Source organism: Kluyveromyces marxianus, chromosome 6 (genome assembly GCF_001417885.1).
Source record: "Kluyveromyces marxianus DMKU3-1042 DNA, complete genome, chromosome 6".
NCBI lineage: Eukaryota > Fungi > Ascomycota > Saccharomycetes > Saccharomycetales > Saccharomycetaceae > Kluyveromyces > Kluyveromyces marxianus.
This window is the reverse complement of record NC_036030.1, coordinates 391,198-415,700: the sequence shown is the minus strand read 5'-3', so window position 1 is coordinate 415,700 and position 24,503 is coordinate 391,198. Positions and strand designations below refer to the sequence as shown.

At 44.0% G+C, this 24,503-nt stretch overlaps 12 protein-coding genes across 12 annotated transcripts; 6 read left to right on the top strand and 6 right to left on the bottom strand.

Moving 5' to 3' along the window:
• Window positions 1-60: 60 nt before the first annotated feature.
• On the top strand, window positions 61-2,673 carry STV1 (H(+)-transporting V0 sector ATPase subunit a; the record flags this gene model as incomplete). Its single annotated transcript, XM_022820853.1, has 1 exon — window positions 61-2,673. The coding sequence occupies one exon, from the start codon at window positions 61-63 to the stop codon at window positions 2,671-2,673; it is 2,613 nt and encodes an 870-aa protein (XP_022677274.1).
• Window positions 2,674-2,772: 99 nt separating this feature from the next.
• LHS1 (Hsp70 family chaperone LHS1) lies at window positions 2,773-5,424 on the bottom strand (the record flags this gene model as incomplete). The annotated part of the gene is made up of 1 exon (XM_022820852.1): window positions 2,773-5,424. The coding sequence occupies one exon, from the start codon at window positions 5,422-5,424 to the stop codon at window positions 2,773-2,775; it is 2,652 nt and encodes an 883-aa protein (XP_022677273.1).
• A 482-nt stretch (window positions 5,425-5,906) lies between these two features.
• On the top strand, window positions 5,907-7,508 carry MUD2 (Mud2p; the record flags this gene model as incomplete). The annotated part of the gene is made up of 1 exon (XM_022820850.1): window positions 5,907-7,508. The coding sequence occupies one exon, from the start codon at window positions 5,907-5,909 to the stop codon at window positions 7,506-7,508; it is 1,602 nt and encodes a 533-aa protein (XP_022677272.1).
• Window positions 7,509-7,572: 64 nt separating this feature from the next.
• BUB2 (Bub2p) lies at window positions 7,573-8,481 on the bottom strand (the record flags this gene model as incomplete). Its single annotated transcript, XM_022820849.1, has 1 exon — window positions 7,573-8,481. The coding sequence occupies one exon, from the start codon at window positions 8,479-8,481 to the stop codon at window positions 7,573-7,575; it is 909 nt and encodes a 302-aa protein (XP_022677271.1).
• Window positions 8,482-10,006: 1,525 nt separating this feature from the next.
• FET3 (ferroxidase FET3) lies at window positions 10,007-11,884 on the top strand (the record flags this gene model as incomplete). The annotated part of the gene is made up of 1 exon (XM_022820848.1): window positions 10,007-11,884. One exon carries the CDS (start codon window positions 10,007-10,009, stop codon window positions 11,882-11,884), a length of 1,878 nt encoding a protein of 625 aa, XP_022677270.1.
• Window positions 11,885-12,326: 442 nt separating this feature from the next.
• Window positions 12,327-13,813, top strand: AAN1 (Aan1p; the record flags this gene model as incomplete). The annotated part of the gene is made up of 2 exons (XM_022820847.1): window positions 12,327-12,357; window positions 12,759-13,813. The coding sequence occupies 2 exons, from the start codon at window positions 12,327-12,329 to the stop codon at window positions 13,811-13,813; spliced, it is 1,086 nt and encodes a 361-aa protein (XP_022677269.1).
• Window positions 13,814-14,120: 307 nt separating this feature from the next.
• PSG1 (Psg1p) lies at window positions 14,121-15,296 on the bottom strand (the record flags this gene model as incomplete). The annotated part of the gene is made up of 1 exon (XM_022820846.1): window positions 14,121-15,296. The coding sequence occupies one exon, from the start codon at window positions 15,294-15,296 to the stop codon at window positions 14,121-14,123; it is 1,176 nt and encodes a 391-aa protein (XP_022677268.1).
• A 279-nt stretch (window positions 15,297-15,575) lies between these two features.
• On the top strand, window positions 15,576-15,929 carry SEN15 (Sen15p; the record flags this gene model as incomplete). Its single annotated transcript, XM_022820845.1, has 1 exon — window positions 15,576-15,929. One exon carries the CDS (start codon window positions 15,576-15,578, stop codon window positions 15,927-15,929), a length of 354 nt encoding a protein of 117 aa, XP_022677267.1.
• Window positions 15,930-15,962: 33 nt separating this feature from the next.
• SAM37 (SAM complex subunit SAM37) lies at window positions 15,963-16,892 on the bottom strand (the record flags this gene model as incomplete). Its single annotated transcript, XM_022820844.1, has 1 exon — window positions 15,963-16,892. One exon carries the CDS (start codon window positions 16,890-16,892, stop codon window positions 15,963-15,965), a length of 930 nt encoding a protein of 309 aa, XP_022677266.1.
• A 519-nt stretch (window positions 16,893-17,411) lies between these two features.
• RNA14 (cleavage polyadenylation factor subunit RNA14) lies at window positions 17,412-19,442 on the top strand (the record flags this gene model as incomplete). Its single annotated transcript, XM_022820843.1, has 1 exon — window positions 17,412-19,442. The coding sequence occupies one exon, from the start codon at window positions 17,412-17,414 to the stop codon at window positions 19,440-19,442; it is 2,031 nt and encodes a 676-aa protein (XP_022677265.1).
• A 110-nt stretch (window positions 19,443-19,552) lies between these two features.
• On the bottom strand, window positions 19,553-20,887 carry ARG7 (glutamate N-acetyltransferase; the record flags this gene model as incomplete). The annotated part of the gene is made up of 1 exon (XM_022820842.1): window positions 19,553-20,887. The coding sequence occupies one exon, from the start codon at window positions 20,885-20,887 to the stop codon at window positions 19,553-19,555; it is 1,335 nt and encodes a 444-aa protein (XP_022677264.1).
• A 757-nt stretch (window positions 20,888-21,644) lies between these two features.
• On the bottom strand, window positions 21,645-23,486 carry STL1 (glucose-inactivated glycerol proton symporter STL1; the record flags this gene model as incomplete). Its single annotated transcript, XM_022820841.1, has 1 exon — window positions 21,645-23,486. The coding sequence occupies one exon, from the start codon at window positions 23,484-23,486 to the stop codon at window positions 21,645-21,647; it is 1,842 nt and encodes a 613-aa protein (XP_022677263.1).
• Between the last annotated feature and the right edge of the window lie 1,017 nt (window positions 23,487-24,503).

The window sequence follows — 24,503 nt, the reverse complement described above, 5'->3', positions numbered from 1 at the left end:
TGAGGATTAGAGATTTAGAGATTTTAAAATAAAAATAAGAATAAGAATAGTTTGAAGTCGATGTCAGCTAGTGGATACAGCGAGCTTGAGCCCAGTGGTATGCCTGAGGAGGCTATTTTCCGGTCAGCAGATATGACGTACGTGGAATTGTACATTCCCAGCGAAGTTTCGCGAGAGATTGTGTGTATACTGGGGAATCTTGGGGCGATTATGTTAAAAGACATGAATAGTGGGGTTAGTGCGTTTCAGAGGAGCCATGTGGATCAGATTCGGAGGTACGATGAGGTAGATCGGTTGGTACAATATCTAGTTAGTGTTTCGAACCGTCATGCGGATGCGACGTGGAAATACACGTATCATCCTGTGAATGGAGACGATCTGTTGGGGGCGAATCTGGAGACGTCTACGAAGAACATTTTGAGGAGTTTGGACCGGCTGACGATCGAATCTGTGGATGATATGTGTGATGAGATAGCGCAGTTTGAGACTAGGGTGAGACAGCTTGATGAATCTTTAATAAATTTGAAACAGAGGCTGAATAGGTTGATAGAGGAGAGACACGTCGTGTTCGAGACCGGGAGGTTCCTCGAGGTTAATCCAGGCATTGGCGGTCGGGTTCGTCCTTCGGTGGACCAAGAAGCTAGTCAGTTGTTGGATCAAGTGAGTGATTTTTCGTTTGAGTTGGACGATCCAGAGGATTCGGGCAGAAATAGCAGCGTTGAAATAGCGTACCATAACAAGTTTATGCTAACGGGCTCTATAAACAGGTCCAAGGTAGCGACGCTCAACAAAATATTGTGGAGAATCCTTAGAGGTAACCTCTTTTTCCACAACATCCCTATTGAAGAGCCTCTCTTGGAGGGCGATGATATGGTGGAGAAAGACTGCTTCATCATCTTTACCCATGGTGAGGTCTTGTTGAACAAGGTTAGGAAAGTCGTTGAGTCCTTGAACGGTCATATTTTCCCCATAGAAACAGAACATAGGGCCATCCAAAATTTGAACGATAAGATCAGTGATCTTGAACAGATTTGTAACACTACAGAACAAACTTTGCACACTGAGCTTTTGATCGTCAATGACCAATTGCCCACATGGAACGTCATGGTCAAGAGAGAAAAGTATCTATACGCTACTTTGAATCTCTTCAGACAAGAATCTCAAGCCGTTGTAGCAGAAGGGTGGGTTCCAACCTCAGAACTAGATGCCGTACGGAACGCCCTCAAAGATTTCGGTGAAGTGTCTGCATCGGCTAGTACAGCAGTGCTAAACGTAATATCGACCAATAAGAGTCCGCCAACGTACCATAGAACTAACAAGTTCACAGAAGCATTCCAAAACATCGTGGACGCGTATGGTGTGGCCACATATAAAGAAGTTAATCCCGGTTTGGCAACAATTGTCACTTTCCCATTCATGTTTGCTATCATGTTTGGTGATTTAGGGCATGGATTTATATTGATGCTATGTGGGTTAATATTGGTTTTACGGGAAAAAAAGATAAGCCAAATGAAACGTGGCGAAATATTCGATATGGCATTCTCAGGGAGATACGTCATACTTTTAATGGGTTTATTCTCCATTTATACCGGTCTCTTGTATAACGATGTCTTTTCATTGTCAATGACGTTGTTTAAATCTGGTTGGAAATGGCCAAGTGATTTCAAAGAAGGAGACTTGATCGAAGCAAAGCAAGTCGGTGTGTACAAGTTCGGGTTGGACTATGCATGGCATGGAACAGATAATGCCTTACTTTTCTCTAATTCTTACAAGATGAAACTTTCTGTGTTGATGGGTTTCATTCATATGACCTATTCATTCATGTTTTCACTTGTCAATTATAGATACAAAAACTCTAGGATAGATATCATCGGTAACTTCATTCCAGGCTTAATATTCATGCAATCCATATTCGGGTATTTGTCATGGGCTATTGTATACAAGTGGTCCAAGGACTGGATTAAGGATGGGAAACCTGCACCGGGACTTTTGAACATGTTGATTAACATGTTCCTTTCTCCTGGTGTAGTAGAAGAACAGTTATATCGTGGACAAAGTTTCTTGCAAGTGATTCTTCTACTTGCCGCATTGGTGTGTGTACCAGCGTTACTCTTTTATAAACCACTAATGTTGAAAAGACAGAATCAAGAAGCTATCAGCAAGGGATATTCAGACATTCATGACCAAGAGATCCATGAAAGACTACAGGAAGCTCAGGAGAGCTCTGAGGATAATATGATTGTTGCAGACTATAGTAAAGAGGGTGAACATTCGTCATTCAATTTCGGTGATATCATGATTCATCAAATTATTCATACCATCGAATTCTGCTTGAACTGTATTTCTCATACTGCTTCGTACTTGAGACTTTGGGCGTTGTCTTTGGCACATGCTCAATTGTCGACAGTTTTATGGACTATGACGATTGCTAACTCGTTTAGTTCCAAGGACTCGGGATCTCCGTTAGCTGTAGCTAAGGTTGTATTCTTATTCGGTATGTGGTTTGTCTTGACTGTCGCAATCTTGGTCCTCATGGAAGGGACATCTGCAATGTTACATTCACTACGTTTGCATTGGGTTGAAGCTATGTCGAAGTTTTTCGAGGGAGAAGGGTATGCATTTGAACCATTCTCCTTTGATGTTGTTGAGAAACAGATCGAAAGCGATGAGTGAAAAACAAAAAGGCTTTAGATGTTGTAGAAAGTATCAAAAGACTTTTTCCAATTACGTATTGATAATTTTTGTATATATGTAACTAATGCGATATGACAATTATAATTCATCCTGTTCGAACTCAACCTGTTCACTCCCCTTCTTCTCCTTCTCTTCGCGTGTATCATCTGTGGAGTTCTTATTTGAGTGAGTGTCTTCTGGTTTGATGTTTTGTGGTTCATCTACATGTTCTTCAGCTTGCTTTGAAGCTAAAAGTCTTCTTTCATAGACGGATTGTAGAAGTTTTAGACGATACTTGTGTTCTGCTGTGATCCTATTGATAATTTTCTCCACCTCGGTGTAAATAACATCTAGGTTTAGTTTATTATCCAATAGCTCCTCTCGACTGTATTCTGATAGTTCACCATCTAAGAGCTCTTTAATTTGTTCCAACTGGGAATGCAACTTATCCACAACTTTATCAACAAGGGATTCAGGCACAACCTTTGACTTAGGAGGTTTGACCCTGAAATATTCTGAGGTAACGTTCAATCCTAGTGATTCAAACTTCTCTGCTAATGGGAAGAGATCCTCGACCTTCTTCTTCTCGATACTAGTGATCTTTTCTAAAAGTGCATCACCTTGCTTTAGAAGTTGTTCAAATTGTTTGTCATCCAAGGCTTCATTAGAGTATTTTATGTAGGTCTCTAGTTTTTCTTGTCTCTTGGCCAGATTTTGTTTCATATCTTTAATGTCCTTGGTTTTGATTGCGGAAGGTTCGTTTAGGGTTTCAAGGTATTCCTCGATAATAGACTCAAGTTGTTTTATATAGTTGTTTGGTGGGTGTTCTAACTCGGATGCATCGTCTAGCAACTCTCTGGCCGCATAAAGCGATGATTCCAAATCATTCAACAATCTCTGTCTTTCGAGTCTAATTTTGTCCTTTTGATCCCATTTGTTGAGCTTGTTCAACCTTTCCAACTTTTCCTCTTCTGTTAATGGCTTAACATTTGTGTATTCCGCTGTGAATGGAATAACCTGCTTGACAACAACCTCAGTTGGTAGTGTTGCTGCGCTTGAATCGGTATCGTTGTCTTTATTTTCATTAGATTCTTGTACTTTTGGAGCAGAACACCAGGCTACCACCTCGTCCACATCAAATATTTGGTTGGAATCCAAAGATAATGTTACATTATAATTGACTTCAGAAGAACAGTTATTTAACTTTGCCACTTGTATCTTTGAATCAACCTGTATGTCTATATTTTTGAATGCTTTCTCATCTTCCAACAACTCCAAATGCAAAGTGTTTGTTTTACTATCTGAGCCTGAGCCTGAGCCTGGTAGCTGTAGAGTCGTCGTCTTTGGGTATACGGATCCCGCATTGAAAACTACTTGCTGTTCATTTGTTCCTTGCACCGTGACAGCGAATGCATGCGTTGTTCTATCAGTGATATTCATTGGTTTGGTCTTGAACTCCGCAGACAATTGAACGCCGCGAATGGCAGCGCCATGAACTGCAGATTCATCTGAGTTCACATTTTTAGAGATCAGGCTAGATCCAAAGTGTTCTTCAAGCTGCTCTTTTACAAATGGAACCCTTGTAGAACCACCTGTCAAGATAACGGAGTCCAAGTCCTTCACGGTAAGTTTTTCAGTCTGGCCATCATTTTCAAAAGAGGTCTTCAACGCTGTGAAAATAGGCTCGATGACCAACGACCTACTGTCTGCGACGTATTCTTCAAATGCTGCTCTAGTCACCGTAGTCTTGAAATCGAGATCGTTGAACAAAGACTCAACCGACACTGGCGCCTCGGAATTGGCACTCAACATCAACTTAGCCTTCTCTGCAGCCTGTACTAGCCTGGTCTTCGCACTGTGGTCAGATTCGAACTGATGAGTTCTAATTTCCGGATGTGCCTGCAAGAACTGGTTTTCCAAGATATCGTAGATCGCCAGCGTCAATGTAGACCCAGATAGCGCCTCAGTATGGCCGTATCCCAAAAACTCGATATTCAAGGGTAAACTCGTATCTTCGGGCTGCAAGATAGAAACTAGCGACGCCGTGGTAGACCCAGCTCCCATATCGTATATAACGTAATGATGTTTCTTCCCCGGCTCAAAAGACCTCTTCTTAGAAGCATAGTCGATGGCAACCGCAATCGCATCGTTCACAAGGTACGGTTGTCTGATCTTAGCCAAGCGAGCCGCATCTAACAACGACAACCTTTGAGCCTGGTTGAAATACTCCGGAATAGCAAACGAAACCGACCTCACAGAGTCCGAATCATGGTTCTCAGCAAGCAAATGGTTCGCCCTTTCCACATACTGTCTCAAACTCATACCTACAAGTTCTTCCACAGATAGCGTCGATTCCCCATCTCCAATAGGAAAAGCAATCGAATTACGGCTCCCATCCTTCACAAAATGCAACCCAGGATGCTCCTTGTGGTAATGGAACAGGTTGTCCTCGTAATGCTTCCCCAATAAACTCTTCAAATGCATAAACGTCATAGATGGGAATCTAGCCGCTAGAGACATCGCTGACGTACCATAATAACGCTCCAAATAATCTTGATCTGCCCACGGCCTAATAGCCAACGCACTAGCATCCTTTCTCTTGGACTCAGGGTTCAAAACAATCTCCAATGGCGCCTTCAAAGAAACAACCATTTCCTTCGCATAATGCGTACCAAAATCAAGCCCCACAACTGCCGCTAAACACCCGCTAAAGCACTGCAAAAACGCTAAAAACAACACAATTATTCGCATACTATATTTCTGGTGGATCCTGCCTCCCTGAAAACCTTCCTTACCGCCTTCTTATCCCTCTTTCTCTTCTTAAAACCAATGTTTCATTGATCATATACATACTTATTATATATATAATATGTAATATATAATACCAACCGCTGAGATTTCCATGTCCTTCTTTTTAGGAAAATCGAGGCGAAGATGACACGTCAACCTGATCACGTGTCATCCATGTGATATTCACGTGATGGTGAAAGAAAAGAAAAGACATGGTGAAATTGGTGCAACTTTAAACGTAGTCAAGCAAACTCATCGCATCGCATGATGGAAAGAGAGAAGAAAGCGGCATTGTTAGGGTGTTGTTTGGAGTTTGGAGAGCGTTTATCAGGAGCAGAAACGCTAGGGCAAGGATTGTTGTAGACGGTAGTGGCCTGGAGGAGAATTAGAGGGTATTTATTATCGGAATTAAGATTAGGATTAGAATTAGAGCATAGCATAGGATGTCTGGAGAAGATTACATGGCCGCATTGCGGAACAAGATTCTAGCGGAGGTTGGCACGACGAAGGGTGAGAGTAAGGGGGGAGATGCAGGGAAGGATGCTAGACAAGGGTCCCAGGTTGGTGGGAGCAATGGTGGAGGTAATAGCTCTAGTAATTGGGGAAGAAGTAATAGCACTAGCAGCAGCAGCAGCAGGTTTAATGACACAAGAAGGGGCAATTACGGTGGAGAAAATAGGAAGCAAGATTCGAGGAGGGGTCCCGTTCCTACAGGTCCCAGTTCGGGCAGACAAAGCCGTTTCCAGTGGAATAGTGGTGGTAATAATAATAATAATACTAGTAGTGGTAGTAGTAATGGCAGCAGGTTCCAGCCGAACAGGAGACCAGAGAAGAAGCCCGTACACTCGAGGAATAATAATGGTCAAGACGGGTCGAGCGTTCCCCCATGGAGCAGGCCGAGTGGTGATATGAATGCCAACGGCAATGTCAACAGCAGTAATAATAACAGGAGCCGTTTTGACAGGTCTAGGGGACGTACGTTCCACAGACAGTCTCCATCACCGGATCAGGCATTCGCTGATGCTAACAGAAGGAGAAACGCTAGCAACAGGGTGACCGCTGTTCATTCTGAGGAAAGTGTTTTCGCTAATGTAACAGATGTGAGGTTCAACAAGATGGTGATCATCTCGCCAATGACACCAGGGTTTTCAGAGCATGTGGTGGTGGGTTCGACGATAAAGAAGTTCGTGGAGAGCCTTGACTATGATGTGGGTGCCACGGAGAACAAGGTCGAAAATGTTAGTGTTGAGAAGAACAGAATAATTATCGAGTTCAACAAGGTGTCGTTGGTTCCCATTGTGCTTGCGTGTCAGAAGCATTTGGAGACGATTCTTTCTAGCCAGTTCATCTGGCAGCGTCCCAGCAGTTATATCGTGGACACCAGCAACAAGGACCCTATTTTATCCGAGAATGTGCACGCGTTGATGAAATTGGAGCCCGAGTGCGAGGACGAAAGCAGTACGAGACAGTGGTTGATAGACGAGAAGATCGAGTACACTTGGATCCATTTTTTAAAGCTGAAGAGCGGTAGTAACGGTGACGGTAACGGTAATGACGCAGGAAACTGGGTGAAGGCGTTGTTGTACCTTCCAAAATCCGAGGACCAAGTGAAGCTTCCAATGACGATTCGTCCAAACCATGGGACAAGAAGACAAGACTTTAAGCAAATCACGTTCGAGAACTTTGCGACGATTGCCAAGAGCTATGAGAAGAAACCCAGCAAAGTGGTTTGCATCTTGAACTGCGTGGACCCCATGGACTTGAAGAATGAGAACTTTGTGACGGAGATCAAGGAAGCGATGATGTATGGGACGCCGATCCAAAAGTGTGGGGAGGTGGAGTCCGTTCAGGTTCCATTGCCGAACCCTGATTTCAGAAACGACATAAAGCACATCCATTCGTCTATTGGGAAGGTGTTCATCAAGTTCAAGGATCTTGTGAGCGCGGAAAGGGCGATGATTCTGCTTCCGGGCACGCAGTTCTGCCAGCGCACCATTTTGTGCACGTACTATAGCGAGGTCGATTACGACATGGGTATCCTATGAGAGGAAGTATCTATACTATATATTGTGTGTGTGTGTGTGTATGTAAAGAATAGAATAAAAAACCTTATAAACGAGATGCAGTGGACTCATCGGTGAGATGGTCAACGAGGTTTTTGTATAGCGGATCGGGCAACTTGGCGAGAAACCCAACGCCCAGCGTGATGATTTCGTCTGCGTTGATGTTTGGGATATCGCGCAAAAGGTTCATTGGTGAGTCCGACACCATGATTGCTTGTCTGTTGAGTACGAGTTGCGCGACGATAAAGAGGATGTTCATGTGGAATCCGTAAGCGAACATGAAATCCCAGAGCTTGATGACCTGATCGAGCGGTTTGTTGCACGCTGAAAGCGTGAGAATCGATGGGATGCCGAAGATCTCTGCTGTGAGCAAATTGTCTGCGAGAAACTTGCTGAGTTTCGGGTCGATGATCTTGAGACACTTGTCGAGGAGTTTTGCGGCGACGTGTACGCCTGATAGCGACTGGTTCAAGTACGTGGGGATCATCTGGTAGCAAATGGTGTGGAAAAGCTTGTAGGCGATGGGTTCCGTTGGACAAACGTACAAGAAGGGTGCTAGCAGGACGTTCATTCCCTGGACGTAGGGGGAGAGTTGCGGGAGTGATGTTTTCCTGTTGTTATGGTGCAATACGTCCCATGCGAAGCAGGATAGGACGCGAATGAGCTGTGACTCGTCGACTTTAGCTCTGAATTTCTCGTCTGTTGAGAGTGTTCTAAAGGTATCGTTTTTGATTTTGGAGATCCAGTTAGCGGGCGGGGGGCCCAATTGGACCAGCAGGAGGTAGTCCTGGGTGCATTTCTCGAGGGAGGCGCGAGAAAGGATGGACCAGACGTGGGATCTGGTTCTGGGATGGCCCTGGTCTGAGAGGCCTTCTGAGAGGACGAGGTATCGCAGCTGCGAGAGCGACGAGTGGACGATGAGCGGCGGCTGCGAGATGAACTTTTCGATGGACATGGGGGGCCAGTCGGGGGGGCAATTGGGGATCTAATGTGGGTGCTTCCTCACAATTGGGATTCACATATGTGTGTGTAATAAATGTGTATTTACATATGTAAATATGTAAATATGTAAATAGATATGTAAATACGTATGAAGATCGCCAAGAGTTCGGAAAAAGGCTGGCAATGTCTGGGTGCTGAACCCTTTTTGTTTACATTACCCGGCCCCGCCCGAGATCCCGCCCGGAAATACACACCACGTGACCGGGAACTGATTATCCCCAAACACCCGTGCACCCACCAGGCTCCAAACACCCAGACACACACAAAAGGAACGAACGAACGAGCAACATCATCACATTATCACACCTCACACATCCATCCATCGGACGGGCCCCTGAACGGCCCCCACCGATTTCCACCGATAATCCTCCCACTAACGCCCCCCCTGTAAACTGCAAACTGCACCCGGTTTCTCCATCCCAAATCTAGACCCGATGCAAAACCCTGCGCAACATGCACCCATTCCCTCTACTCCCCGCTAGTCCCGTCCGCAGCATCCAGAAAAATCCTCTCTAATCATAAAAATTGGAAAAAAAAAAAAAATTTTTTCACTTTTTTTCAAATTTTTTTCACTTTTTCTCGTTTTCCCAGTTTCTTGGGCAAATTTCCCTCCCGCGCTGCGCCCCCGTCTACGCACCCTTGTCCCATTTCATGCTCCAAAAAGGCAATACACCGATTACAAAGGGTACTACCTGCACTCTGCAATCAATGCGGCCCAATATATACACTACTATACATACATAGAACAGAGAACAGAGCACAGCTCAAGGGCAACCGACGGAAGTGTGCAAACGACACCCAAGAAATTTATAGCTGCATGCCCAGACCAGACATGGGAGGGAGGGATTCCCCTGGGCTTTGGCCTATGTATTGCGCTCCGGATCCGCTCGTGTAGAATGCGCCGCACAAAAGGGTCTATTTACACTTTTTTCGAGCGTGCGTCAGTGTCATGCAGGGTTTGGTTTCTTTTGTTTTCGGGTGAGATGAGCTAGAGGTAGTATGGGGCAGACGAGCCAATGAGCCAATGAGCCAACAACAACTAGCTTGAGAGAGCGAGATGTGTGTCGTGTGTGTCGTCCAGGGTCTAGTCTGTCTGCAGGGCAAAAGAAAAGGATGAAGGCATGGTAGTAGCAGCAGGTTTAATTTTTTTTTTTCTTGACTAACTAGAGTAGTAGTATAGTATAGTATATCTCTTTTGGTGAAAAGTGCACCCCGAATTTTGTATTGGTCTCATTAAAGCTTGTTATAGCCATTCATGCTGGGAATAGAGGTAGAGGCAGAGAGAGGATTGGCAGCATGGAATGGAGTTTTGACTGCTGTTTCCCGCATGGTGAGTGAGAATATATATATATATATGTAAGTACATGAGCTAATAGTAATTGTCTCAGTATTTTCTCATGGGGAGAGTAGTAGTTAGTAGCATCCTCTTTTTTGTTCGGTATCGCAGCAAGCATAGGTTTTAAGTTCGCGCACGCACAATGGTATCGTCATCGTCGTTCGTCGTTGCGCTTTTGGCATGGGTCTCGCTGGCTCAGGCAGCTACACACACGTTCAACTGGACCACAGGCTGGGGCACGCACAATGTTGATGGTAATAAGGAAAGACCTGTGATCACGTGCAATGGGGAGTTCCCATGGCCAAACATCAAGGTCCAGAAGGGCGACCGTATCCAGGTGTACTTGAAGAATGGGTTTGACGACAGGAACACGTCTCTCCACTTCCACGGGTTGTTCCAGAACGGAACAAGTATGATGGATGGTACAGAGATGATTACACAATGTCCTATTGCGCCAGGTGACACAATGCTGTACAACTTCACTGTGGACGACAATGTGGGCACATACTGGTACCACTCGCACACTGGTGGTCAGTACCAGGACGGTATGAAGGGTACCTTGGTTATCGAGGACACCAAGCCATACCCATACGATTATGATGAGGAAGTGGTGGTGCAATTGGCGGAATGGTACCACGATGTCGTTGATGTGTTGGACAAGAAGTTCATGTCCGTGTACAACCCAACCGGTGCTGAACCAATCCCTCAGAATTTGATCATCAATAACACCAGGAACTTGACCTGGGAGGTCAAGCCAGATACCACCTATCTGTTGAGAATTGTCAACACTGGTGGTTTCGTGTCGCAGTACTTCTGGATCGAAGACCACGACTTGGAAGTCGTGGAAGTGGACGGTATCATGGTCGAAAAGAACACCACGTCGATGATTTACATCACCGTCGCACAACGTTACACCGTCTTGGTTCACACCAAGAATGACACCTCCAAGAACTTCGCCATCATGCAGAAATTCGACGACACCATGTTGGATAAGATTCCAAAGGACTTGGAATTGAACGCTACCTCCTACATGATGTACAACAAAGACGCCGACAAGCCAAAGGAGAACTTTGTGGACTCCTTGGACGACTTCTTGGACGATTACTACTTGACTCCATTGGACAAGGTCGAGCTTTACGATGACCCAGATTACACTCTCACCGTCGACGTCGTTATGGACAACTTGAAAAACGGTGTCAACTACGCTTTCTTCAACAACATCACTTACACCGCCCCAAAGGTCCCAGTCTTGATGACTGCTTTGTCTGCTGGTAAGGACGCCGTGAACTCATTGGTGTACGGTACAAACACTAACTCGTTTGTCTTGAAGAAGGACGAAATCGTCGAAATCATCTTGAACAACAACGATACCGGTAAGCATCCTTTCCATTTGCACGGTCACGCTTTCCAAGTCATTAACAGAGACCGTCCATACGATGACGCTATCGGTGAAGGTCCAACCCCATTCGACCCAGAACACCACGCTCCATTCCCAGAATACCCAATGATCAGAGACACCGTTTACGTTAACCCACAATCCAACATGGTGTTGCGTTTCAAGGCTGATAACCCAGGTGTCTGGTTCTTCCATTGTCACATCGAATGGCATTTGAAGCAAGGTCTTGCCTTGGTCTTTGTTGAAGCTCCAGAAGAGATTCAAAAGACCGCCTCCCAACAATTGACCGAAAACCACAAGAACGTTTGTAAGAACGTTGGTGTAGAGTACGTCGGTAACGCTGCCGGTAACAAGGACGATTTCCTAAACCTAAAGGGTGAAAACGTTCAACACAAGAACGTGCCAAAGGGTTTCACCAAGAGAGGTATCGTCGCCATGTTCTTCACCTGTTTGTCCGGTGTCCTCGGTTTGATTGTTCTTTCCATTTACGGTTTGATGGGTATGGGCAAGGACGAAGAAGAATTCATTAAGGACCTAGGTCTGAACCCAGAAGTTGTCGAAAAGGTTGACGTTGGTGAAATTGTCACCGATGAAGAATCTTCTGAACCATCCAAGCACAACTAAGCTTGTGTTTGTGTTAGTTCTAAATTGACATTTTTCAAAAACATAATTCCCTAAGTCTGTGTTTCTTCTTAAACAATAATTCATTCATTAATTTTACTCAAACTCATTTATTCATTTTTCGATGGTGTGTTTTTTTTACTCTTATACACGGTACCGTGCTGTGCTGCGTGTGACCGTGTGTATCTTCCTCTTCTTTTTTGGACTTTATTGGTATATATATAGTTTGTTAGTCTTAAAATGAAGAGAGAGAGAGTCGAAGCCAGAAAGTGCGGAAAATAGGTATTTAAACTCCCTTTCTCATTCGGAACATAATCGCCTCGTTAAATCTTAGTGATATATATATAAATATATAATTATTTACATTCGCCCTTGCGGCCTAATATACTGTCTTTTTTCTTTTCATACCTGTTCGTTTGCTCTTACTGTGTCTCTCCAAAGCAAGATGCTTAGCAAGAAATTAGTGAGACAGGTAGGTACCAATTATAGATATAATACATATATTATTAGTAGTAGTATTTCTGGGCACTACATTAAAATCTAAGTTCAAAATGCCATATACTAGTATACTTCTTTCACTGGACATCCTCTTTCTTTTCAAAACCTTTTGGCCAGCTTCATCAGCTTCATCATCATCATCTTTTAACGATTTTATTAGAAAAGTGTTTAAATGAAAAGATTGAAAAGTTTGACATATCATCGCGAAAGAAAATTGTTGTAAAACAGGGGAGAAGGCTGCGACTAGGACCGTTTAAAGTCGTTGTGGTGGCTTTGTTTTGTGTAATAAGGTGATATTATATGTCTGGGGAGAGTTTGGGGCGCCGTTCGGGGCGTAGAACAGCCAAACAGGTGCGATACAAATTTCAATTTACTAGAGACTTGAGATTTCAAGATACAAACTACAAGACAGTAACTTCTATGGACTATTTGAGCACTAACTATGGACAGCGTACGGCACGGATTATATATTCGTTTATTTCGTGCATTCACAGGAAAATCAACCATGACGTTTCAAAGATTTCAGACGAAATGATTTCGAAAGTAATGAGGCCGATGGACAAGCTCAAGCTTTTCCTATTGTTGGTGATGCTTTCGCAGCGTGGGGGTCCTGACTACTGGATGGACAAGCATGGAAAGTCCAATGAGCTGGACGATGAGGAAGAAGGCGAAGAGGGCGAGGAAGTTGAAGAAGGTCGTTTAAAAGGTGTTAAGAAGAAGCCCAAGCTCTTTTGTACGTTGTTGGAGAACGTTATGAGAGAGAACATTAAGAAGAGTTTTGACGAGTCTGTATATGACGAAAACTACGTTTACAGTTCGATATGGGCGAATTTCATGGAAGGGTTGATCAATCATTACTTGGAGCGGGTTATCATACCGAAATCTGAACGGAAGGTTTGCCAGCAGTTGTACAAACCCATGATGAAGATTATTTCATTGTATAATGAATACAACGACTTGATAGAGAAGAGCGAAAGCTCTGGTCTGATGAATGGTGGCGAGTCTGAGAATTTGGAGAACAAGCTAGCCAATGCACAGAAGCTTCTTTGGAAGGCTAGACAAGACATTCCGAAAACCATCAGTAAGGAATTGACCTTGTTATCAGACATGTATTCTACGCTTAGCGTTGACGAACAGGATTACCAGTTAGACCAATTCGTTTGCTGTGCTGAAGAGTATATAGAGCTGGTCTATTTGCCCAGTTTGATTGACGTTTTATTTACCAATTGCGGGTCGTTAGATTTTTGGAAGATCATGTTTGTTCTGGAACCATTCTTTTACTACATAGAAGACCTTCCTGATGAAACAAGTAGCTTGGATATTGAAGTCCTTGACATAGAGGATGAATTAGAGAAGGAGCCAAGTAAACCTGATCCTAGAGTAGCAACGTTGGAAAAAATTTGCGAAGTCGCGGCCAAAGAAAGGTGGATATAGAACTGTGCAATACAAAGTCAAGTCAAGTCAACTCTTGTACACATAACCTTTATACTTATCATATATATATGTAAATATATATGTATTATAGATCTCAGTATTATCAAAATCAAATTTTAATCATTTCTGTTTATTTTAGTCTTTGTCCTGTTATTAATCTTATTTAATTCTGAATGTCTATTTTAACCTTTAAATGTATAAGGATGTGTTGAATTTATATATATAAAAGATGATGATGGAAAGGAAAAAAAAAAAAAAATAGTATATCTAGCTTACACGAATAAAGGTGATCAGAATCAGATATTTCTCAACTTTGCTTACTGCTCTTCAACTTGTGCATTGGCAACTCCTCATACTTATGGTTCTTCATATTTTTGAATCTCTTCATATCTTTGAATTTACCGATCACTCTACGTTTCTTGTTTAGAGCTGCTCTTCTAACGTCACTAAAGTCTCTGTACTTTGCGTTCAACTGGACGAAGAAGTACATACATACGATGGAAAAGAGCACCACAGTTGGAATGATCATAGCCACATAGTACCAGGCTTCATCAGTGATACCTTGGTCTTGCAATGTTAATTGTTCTTTTGTAGTCTTGAACACCTTGGAGCCCAAGATGATGTTCACCATGACACCGTGTTCCAAAGGATCAAATTCATCATCAGGTATACTCATTGGCTGCACGGCAATAACCACTCTTCTTTCAAACTGGCCTTGCAACCATTCTTCCATCACTTCCAATGGGTACATACCGTCCAGATTTTCTAGCCATTCAGTAGAGAAGAAGGTAGCTTCAAGACCTCTCTTAGCGTACCCCTTCTCGTGAGCCTTTTGTCTCACGTACGACAAATGCACACGTACTTTGTCCTCTTTGACACCTTCATCGTTTTCAAAGAACCTGGTGAACCATGAAATAAAGTAAGTCTTGCCCGCTTTTAAGTTCGAGTTTTCTCTTGGAGTACAGAATGGCGCACTGCTGACATCCTTGGCAGCACCCTTATTGAAGTAACGGTCAGGAGTACATCTGATAACAGGGTTCAACGACACATAAGTCTTGTCTTCATCGGTAAATACTTCTTCTTCATATGGCTCATCCGTATCAACACCCATCTTGAGCAATTCTTCCTCGGAAAACGTCTTCACAGATGCAGTCTTGAAGTATGTACTATAATCAGGAGAAGCGTTCTTAGTACGTCCACCCTTGATTTGAGGACGCACCGTTCTTGGTGAACCATCCTTCTTCAAAGAAATCCATGGCTCTAGTGGATCTGGAGTAGGCTTGGGCTGAGCTCTAAACGTAACGCCAGCAATAACAGTAGGTGTCACAACCTCAACCTTTGTACTATATACAGTACGCATCCATGGCTTAGGAGTCTCACTCGTAGTAGTCTTGTGTTTAGGATTGATGACATTCCGATATCCAGCCGTAAACTCAAATTCAAACAACAGTAAAAGCACAAATGATACCCAAGAAGACAACATTATGCTCCAAATTTTCGCACCAATTGATGAACCAGAATAAGAACTACCAATATATCACACTTTAATCCCAGCAGTAGCTGTACTGATGCTATAGATTTCCCTTTACCTTCTTCCAAATTGTGCGTAACAGTTGTTGATGTTTTCCAGAATCAATCTCTCAATATAGCTGAAAAATGTCAAAATGAATGCCGAGTTTCCAAGTGGAAGAAAGGTAGTAATGAGATGAGGTAGGAATTTGGGAGAGAATTGCACAAGGGACAGAGCTGATTGGGGGTAGTTATGAGTAGTATACTTTGCGACGAAGTGTATAAGAACCTATTGTATCAACAACTCTGGACTGAAGTTGAGGTAAAACGGTATGGAGAGGTCGATATTGTGTGTGGGAAGCCATCTCATCGACTTACGAATGACGATGCTGATGATGAGGATATGTTGCTAGAAGGTAAGGAGTATGTGTATCCGCTACAGATGCATCAGTATAAGGGAAGTGGGTTAACAATAGAGGTTCTTGGGCGTTTGTTTTCGCAGCTTCCGGAGAAGTTAAAGCGGTTGACATTGGGAATAGTGAATGATGACGGAACGATAGTGTACTATTTCGTGTATAAGGGGGTCCGGAAACCCAAGAAGAATTGAATAGGGCAGTGTATATGTATTATTTGTATATATCTACGGTGTGTACGTTTTAATGAGGTTAAATGTAGACATGACGACATTCCCACTCTCTGTGAAGGATGGATCCCTTATGTTTGGTATCTGGAGATCCGAGTTCCTTTGCTGTATTTCTTTAACTGTGGAATATAGCGTAGGGAAGTTGTTGAGGAGATGCGTATTGACAATGTCTCCCTGGGGGAGGTCCATCTGGACCTTCAAATGGGCTGCTAGCAACAAATCTGCCGGGATCAACTTTGCATCGACGGCCGGTCTTGCCGTTGTCCAGTGGGTAAGTATCTGTGTGAGATTCGAAATGACCCTAGAGTTATTCTTGAGGTCCTGAAGTCTCTTTTTCTGTTGTTTCTTGTTGTCTCTGGCCACTTTGAATACCTGAGACTGTGCCATCTCGATAGCCTTGTCCTGGTGCGAATTCTGGGACCCTTTGGCACCTGAATCCAGGTCGTCATCATCGTCTGGAATTGAGATAGCCATGTCCTGGCATAGTTTCTGCGCACACGCCTTGCCATTCAACGGTGTGTTGTACCAGAATGGCCAGTGCAATAGGTACGAGTACACCTTACTGGTGTACTCGTTATAATTCACTGTGTTCAAGAACAATTGATACATGGTGCACTTTTTCAATTCATCAGCTGCAAATTGCAATAATGCATCACATAGCAACGAGGATTCCGCATCTCTATCTGAGCCACCAGCCAACCTTTCCACTATTGTGTAGACCCCAGTGCTCTTCTTCCCATCTTCCTCGATCAATAATGGCAATTCCCCGGTTGGAGAGAGGTCCGTATTGTTGGAGAAAACAACTTCAACAGGCGAATCGAACATTGAATCATTCACCATCCAACATAGTGCTATACTTTCCGGAGAAACGAGCGACGGCTGGCCTTGCGTGCCCCATAGATGTAGCACCTTAACTTTAGATTCCATATTTCGATATATCAATCTGCCTTAAAATGGGGGAATAACTGCGACAAAAACTGAGTAAATTTGGTGCTCAAAACTTTCTATACTGTCACAAGAGTTCGTAGTCTTTGCAATACCACATGAAACCGTCTCCAGACTAGCTATAACTACTGCATAAGCACTCCTAACTCATAGTTTATTGCTCATCGCTACTTTTCCATAGTGTAAATTCCCAAAAAGAGGCCTATTTGTGGGGTTACCCGCCTTGACATATCTGGATGAACAGCGACAAATCGATTATTTAGCAGAATTGAGAAATACCGACTAACCTATTGACCAAAGCATCGATGAATTTGGGATTCATAGCATATAGAGAGCGGACATTGGTCGTTAGAAGGACTCGAATAGGAAGTGTTGATACCGGATTTTGTTTTAGATAAGAAAAAAGAGCGGAATCTGGGGGTATCAGTGTGAGATTTTGGCGGTAAAAGACGTACTATATTTTGGAAGCATACATACATACATATTTGAAGAATTACAACAATGTCAGAAAGCACAGCTACACCAGATCCACCAAGTAATGGCCACAATGGCAATAGTAGCAGCAGCAGCAGCAGTACGGTAGTTCGTCCAACTAGCAGAGTACGAGATGAAACGGATTTGGCAGGAAAATTGGAGGACCAGATTGAAGAACAACCTACGGATATCTACCTTTACATTCGGTTGTTGAAGCATCATGTGTCATTGAAGCAGTGGAAACAGGTTAATGAGACTTTTGACAAGTTGCTGGATAGATTTCCGGTGATGTCTAATATCTGGTGCATGAGGCTCGGGTTGGAGCTTGATAAAAAGGAGGAACTGGATGCGGCTGTAATTGAACCGGTGTTGGCTCGGTGTTTGTCGCAAGAATTGGGTAACAACGATCTTTCGTTGTGGCTATCGTATATCACCTACGTGAGGCGGAAAAACGATATTATTACTGGTGGTGAAGATGCCAGAAACGTTGTGTTGCAGGCTTTCCAGGTTGTGATTGATAAGTGTGCCAGTTTTGAGCCAAAATCGACTCAGTTTTGGAACGAGTACTTGTACTTCCTTGAGCACTGGAAGCCCGTGAATAAGTTTGAAGAGCAACAGAAGGTGCAGTACATTAGAAAGTTGTACAAAACGCTATTGTGTTTGCCTGTGGACTGTTTAGAACCTATGTGGGAAAGATACACGCAATGGGAACAGGACACCAATCAGCTTACTGCTCGTAGACATATTGGCGAGTTATCAGCACAATATATGAATGCGAGATCGCTATACCAGGACTGGTCAAACATCACCAGGGGTCTAAAGAGAAACTTACCTGTGACGTTGAACCAGGCTACAGAGTCTAATCTTCCAAAACCAAACGAATACGATATATCACAATTGCAGATCTGGTTGGATTGGATACAGTGGGAAATGGAAAACAAAATGGAACTCTCAGAGGAGCTGCACAAGGCAAGAGTCAAGTACGTGTACATGCAAGCCATTCAGCATGTGTGCTTCTCGCCTGAAATATGGTTCAATTTTGCTAACTATTCTGGGCAACAAAGTGGCGACTCTATTGCAGAGGTAACGAGAGTCTTGAAGCTAGCCAGACAGTATATACCCAACTCTGTGGTATTGACTCTTAAATTATCGGAACAATTCGAGTTGAGCAACAATACTGCTGAGATAGAATCGACAATTCTGTCATGCATCGACCGCATCCACCTTGACCTAGTAATATGCATGGAGGACTCGCCATCGAACGAGACCGCTATCTCTCATCTGAAGTCCAAGCTCACATACGTGTATTGTGTTTATATGAATACTATGAAGAGGTTACAAGGTCTTACCTCGTCACGTAAAATCTTCAGCAAGTGTCGTAAACTAAAACAACTTGTAACACCGGACATTTACCTTGAAAATGCTTACATTGAGTATTATAGCAACAAAGACACAAAGACGGCATGCAAAGTCTTGGAGTTGGGACTCAAATATTTTGCCAACAATGGTGAGTACATCAACAAATATCTAGAGTTCCTAATATTTGTTAACGAGGAGTCTCAAATAAAATCGTTGTTTGAGAACAGCATCGACAAGATCACGAACAAGACGCACCTAAAATTGATATTCCAAAAAGTTATATCTTACGAGACGAAGTTTGGCAACTTCAACAACGTGAAGTCGTTGGAGCAAAGATTCTTTGAGAGGTTCCCCGAGATCAATCAACTTGAAGAGTTTACCAAGAAATACAAAGTGCTCGATACAAACTATTTGCAAAGATTGGAGCTTGACTATATGGTGCGTGATCTTGTACCGGAATCATTAGCGTTTGATCGTAACAACAATACTGCATTGAAGCGTTCCATTGGAGAGGAACAAGAGGGCGGAGCACAAAAGGCAGCTGCGAAGCGGTTCAGAGCAAACGAGGATCCAATCCCTCCAGAGATTGTGGAGCTTTTGAAAGTGTTGCCCAAGAGACAGTACTTCAAGGTTGCAATCTTTGAGCCCCATTCGTTTGCGGATTTCTTAAGCGATAAGGTAACAATCCCTGAAAACTAAGAGAAAATTGTAGTACTATTTACTAGTAACAATGGTATATAAAGAAGAAGAATACTATTATTATTATTATTTATATATATATATGTGCATGGCGAAGCCATTTGCTTTGTTCATGAACGGTAGTCACCGTTGATGGTAACGTATTCGTGCGATATATCGCAGGTCCAGAACTGACACTCCTCGGAACCTGTGCCCAGGTCGACGAGGACTTCGAGATCTGGCAAGGCCAAGATCTCAGAGGCTCTCGACTCATCGATGTCCAATTGTGGAACACCATCCACAACGAGCTTTAGTTCTCTTGGTTCCGAGTTATCGGTGGCCACGAAGGAGACGTTGATCTTTTTAACGTCCAACGATTGTAGGTTGTCCAACTTGGCATATCCAATAGCACATAGAATTCTACCCCAGTTAGCGTCTTGTCCGTACAAAGCTGTCTTGACCAACATCGAGTTCGAGATAGACTCTGCGATGATCTTTGCATCGGCGAAGTGCAATGCGTTCTTGACGTTCACGGTAACGAACTTCGTAGCACCTTCACCGTCACGAACAACCAATTGGGCCAACTGTTGCGCGAATTCCGTGACTTGTTGTTGCACTTGTGGGAAGTACTCGTGAGCCTCATCGATGACTGCAGTATCGACGGCACCATTGGCAATCATGCTGATGGTATCGTTGGTACTCATATCACCGTCCACAGAAATACAGTTGAACGAACGGTCAGCAGCAGAACGCAACATCTTTTTCAATGCGTCTGGAGTGATGGGCAAATCAGTGACGATGAACCCCAACAAAGTGGCCATGTTTGGACAAATCATACCTGCACCCTTGGCGATACCGGTCAAAGTGTATTCAGTACCGTTTGGAAGCGCAAATCTCGAGGTAATCAACTTGGGGAAAGTGTCTGTGGTGCAAATAGACTTGGCCAAATTGAGCCACGATTCGAAATCGTCCTTGAAGTTGGAGTTACCTGCTCCCTCGAATTGCTGAGACACTGCTGGCACGATTTTATCCATAGACAATCTCTGCCCAATGACACCGGTAGACATCACAAGCGTCGCATTTTCTTTGCCCAACTTCGCATTGACCAAGTCTGCGATTTCCTGGGCATCCTTGAGCCCCACATCCCCAGTCACAGCGTTGGCACAGCCCGAATTGACCACAATAGCATCCACACCTTCACCTCCGGTGACTTGTAGCACTTTTTTCGAAACAAGAACTGGCGCAGCCTTGAACTTATTAGTGGTGAACAATGCGGCAGCACTTGCCTTACGAGAAGTGTTGACGTTTCTGATGATACCGAGATCCAAGTTCCCGTTTTTCTTCACGCCAGTTGCATGCGATGCGACTTTGAATCCCTTTGGAAACACTCCATCTTTGGGGACGTACAATGCGTACTTGTCGATATGTTTCGAGGCCCTTTGCAGCAGCGAGATGGAAGCTTTCATCTTTTTTTCCAGTTAATGGGACGTAGGTGTATATTCTAGGAAATTCAATTCACCTCTGATAACCTTATAACGGGGGGAATAAAGGTTCGTTTGTTACCAATTTTAACCCAGATTTGTCTCTTATTTAATATAAGTTTTCAGCTTTTGACTCATCATGGCTATTTGAATTAAAGGCTATAGAGGAAAAAAAAAAAAAAATTCATGTTGAGATAAAGGATGAGAATGGCCAATTCAGGCCAAAAAGAGAGGGAAGGCGGGGGTACTATCCTTGTGGGAGGTGACTAGAGTAGTGGAAACACCCATATGTGCCCTTATATATGCACATTAGGCCATAGCTGGCCATGGTTTGCCAATAATGGGTCAAAATTGGCGAAAATTGGCCCAAAAAGCAGATAATGAATCTTGTAATTACCCTTTTCGGACTCTAAGGGACGTAAAGATGGAGGAAAAAACCGGAAAAACAAAGGATCGACCAAAGGAAAGAAAAAAAAAAAATAAGTTCACCAGGTGGTACATCTATGATACAATATGATATTAATTAATGAGATTGAGAATGTGAATATACAAAAAGTGTGTACGTACGTATTAGAAGGATATGGAGGAGAAAGCAAGCAAGCAAGCAAAAAGTTTTTGATTTGGCTTCGGCTTGGGCTTGGGCTTTTATGTTGAAAAATTAATTGATGTGTAAGAGTGTCTTAAAAGGGGAGAAGGAGAAAAAAAAAGGATGAGTGTGAGAATGATATGATTAATTTTAAGTTTATTCCGAGCTGTTGGATGATTGTTGGGTGTTAGTCAACCCATTGTCCTTTTCAGCGGTGCCCGAGACGTCTTCTTCTTCTTCTGGGGAAGTTTGGGAGTCTACTGGAGCAGCAGCAGCAGCGGCATCAGCTTCAGCTTGTGGGTTACGGGAAGACTTCTTTCTTTGGAATAGAGAGAAGCCTGGATGCGATGGGTAATCCTTTTGGCTGGTGCTGTTGTTGTTTTCGGAAGTTTGTTCTTCGTCGTCCTTTTCCAATTCGTCTTCCTTTTCCAAGTCGTCGTCGTAGAGACCCAAAGCGTTACCGTGGTCTTCAATTTCGGCCAAGGACAACTTAGGCAAGTTAGCGGCGACTCTCCATGGCATGGTCTTGTCGACGTGAGCCTTTGCGAAGATGATATCGATTTCTTCCAAGGATCTACCTGCGGTTTCTGGGTAGAAGAAGTAAATGACTGGGAAGTAGGCGAAGTTGATACATGCGAAGAACAAGTAACAACCCCAGCCGGCGTCCTCGATGAAGATTGGAGTGAACATGACGACAGCGAAGTTACACAACCAGTTGGTACATGTGGACAAAGCGTTTGTCACGGAACGGACTCTCATGGAGGCGATTTCTGGTGGGTAGATCCATGGCAAAGACAAGATGGACATACCGAAGAAGACGATGAACAAGAACAAACCGACGGCCGCACCCTTGGCGTTGGACTTGGTGTCGTCAATCAAACATGCAAAGGTGATGGTGAACGAGATACCTTGTCCAAGCGCACCAACCATAAACAACTTTCTTCTACCCAAGGATTCGATCAAAAAGAAGGATGGGATCGTGGATAGAGTGTAAATGGTGGAGAAAACACCACCAAGAATCAAGGACAAACGGGCTTCAAGACCGATACTCTTCTTGAACAAGACTGTGGAATAGTAGATGGCGGCGTTACAACCGGTAAATTGTTGGAAAAATTGGGTCGAAGCGGCGATCATGGCACGTTGGAAGTTCTGGCCCTTACCACCGTGCAACAATTCCTTCAAGGATCTCTTTTGGTGCTTGAAACGGTTGACAGCGTCCTGGATACTGCTGATTTCGGCCAAAACCTGGTCGTCGTTGGGGTCCAAGTTGTCCAACTTACCCAAGATGTACATGGCCTCCTCACGACGTCCTTGCGAGACCAACCAACGGGGCGAATCTGGGAGCTGCAGCACACCGATCAATAGCAAGATGGCGAAAAAGATCTGCATTGCCACGGGGAATCTCCATTGCACAGAACTGTCCACATACGACAAACCAAAGTCGATCCAGTACGCAATCATCGTACCCAAAGCGATGACAGACCCTTCCAAGTTCACAAGGAGACCTCTGTTCTCCGGCTTGGACATTTCCGACTGCCAAACTGGGATCGTAGAAGTGTTCATACCGGTTCCCAAACCAGTGATCACACGTCCAATAACAAACTGGCCCAAACCCCAATGGCGTCCAATGGCACACGTAGAAATCAAAGCACCAACCATCGTCAAAATGGATCCAATAATAATCAATGGCTTTCTACCAATCTTTTCACCTTTAAACATAACAAACAACGACCCAAAGAAACACCCCAACTCGTAACAAGACGTCACGGCACCTTGCACAACCGTCGCGTGTCTGTCATTGCTAGATTTTTCACGTGTAGCTGGGAACTCTTCGTTAAACTTCACACCAGTAATAATACCGGACATCAAACCTTGGTCGTACCCGAATAGCGAAAAACCGGTAACCGCCACCACCGTGATGGCGATTCTCAAAGACCGTCCGACCAATCCGGCCGTATCTGTTCTCGAAGTCACTTTTGCAGATACTTTGTTTAGCATGGTATCTGATTATTACTGCTTGATATACTGATTTGTTATACTAAACTAAACAAAAACAGAATCAAACTAAGCAAAACCTAGTAAATGGATAAGTGAAAACAATTAGAACCCCATTTTAAACGCCCATATATATGCCAAAAAAAATCAACAAACCACTCCTGAATCCCAATCAATTATAAATTAGATTTTAAATTGCATTATATCATCCCAGTTTCCTGCTGTCCGCGCTTGCTTCCCCCTCAATTTATTTAAGCATTGCATAGCATCAGCCGCAGAACAGCGCCTACTACTGGTACCACTACTACTACCACTACTACTACCACTTTAAAAGTGTAATTAAAAGGCCTAAAACAGGCCCTGGAAGCGCCCATTGAAACGACGACGCGCAGCGCTGCTTGCAATGTTAATGGGAGCAGTGCGTCATCGATGGGACTGGGGGGGCCGGGGCAGCGGGCGCGCAGAACTGGCTTCAGTGATTTCAGTTTCACTGGTTTCAGTATAGTACATTTCATATTCGAAGAAGCGCTGTGTGCTGGTTTTGGGCAGCGGAGGGACAAAATGTGGGGAAAAGAAACGAGGAGGCACAGAAGGGAGCGCAGGCCCAGGCTCAGGCTCAGGAAAAAAGGGCCCTTCGTCCTGGCCTTGGCCCAGTCCTTGGCCCTGGCCCCGGCCAATGACGACACCGTATCTGGATGGAAGAATAGAGAGAAACCTCGGGGCCTCGGGGTAACTAGTGTGTGCGTGGGGGTCTGTGGGCGTTTCTTTTTTGTCCTGGCTGGATCTCACAACGGGGTCCGCGCGCCTGTAAATGGGGTTGTTGTTGTTTTTTTTTTTGTTTGGCTATGTAGAACTACACAGAAGGGTACGTAGGGGCGGAGGGGTGTCCGGTTCCGGTAATGGCCGCTTTGCTTGGCGGGATGATTTTGGGGGGGGATGGGCCCTTTCTCCGATGCGTTGCTTTTCTCGGGGTATGGCCGCGGACGAGGGGGAGGGGGAGGGACAAAAGAAGTGCCAGTG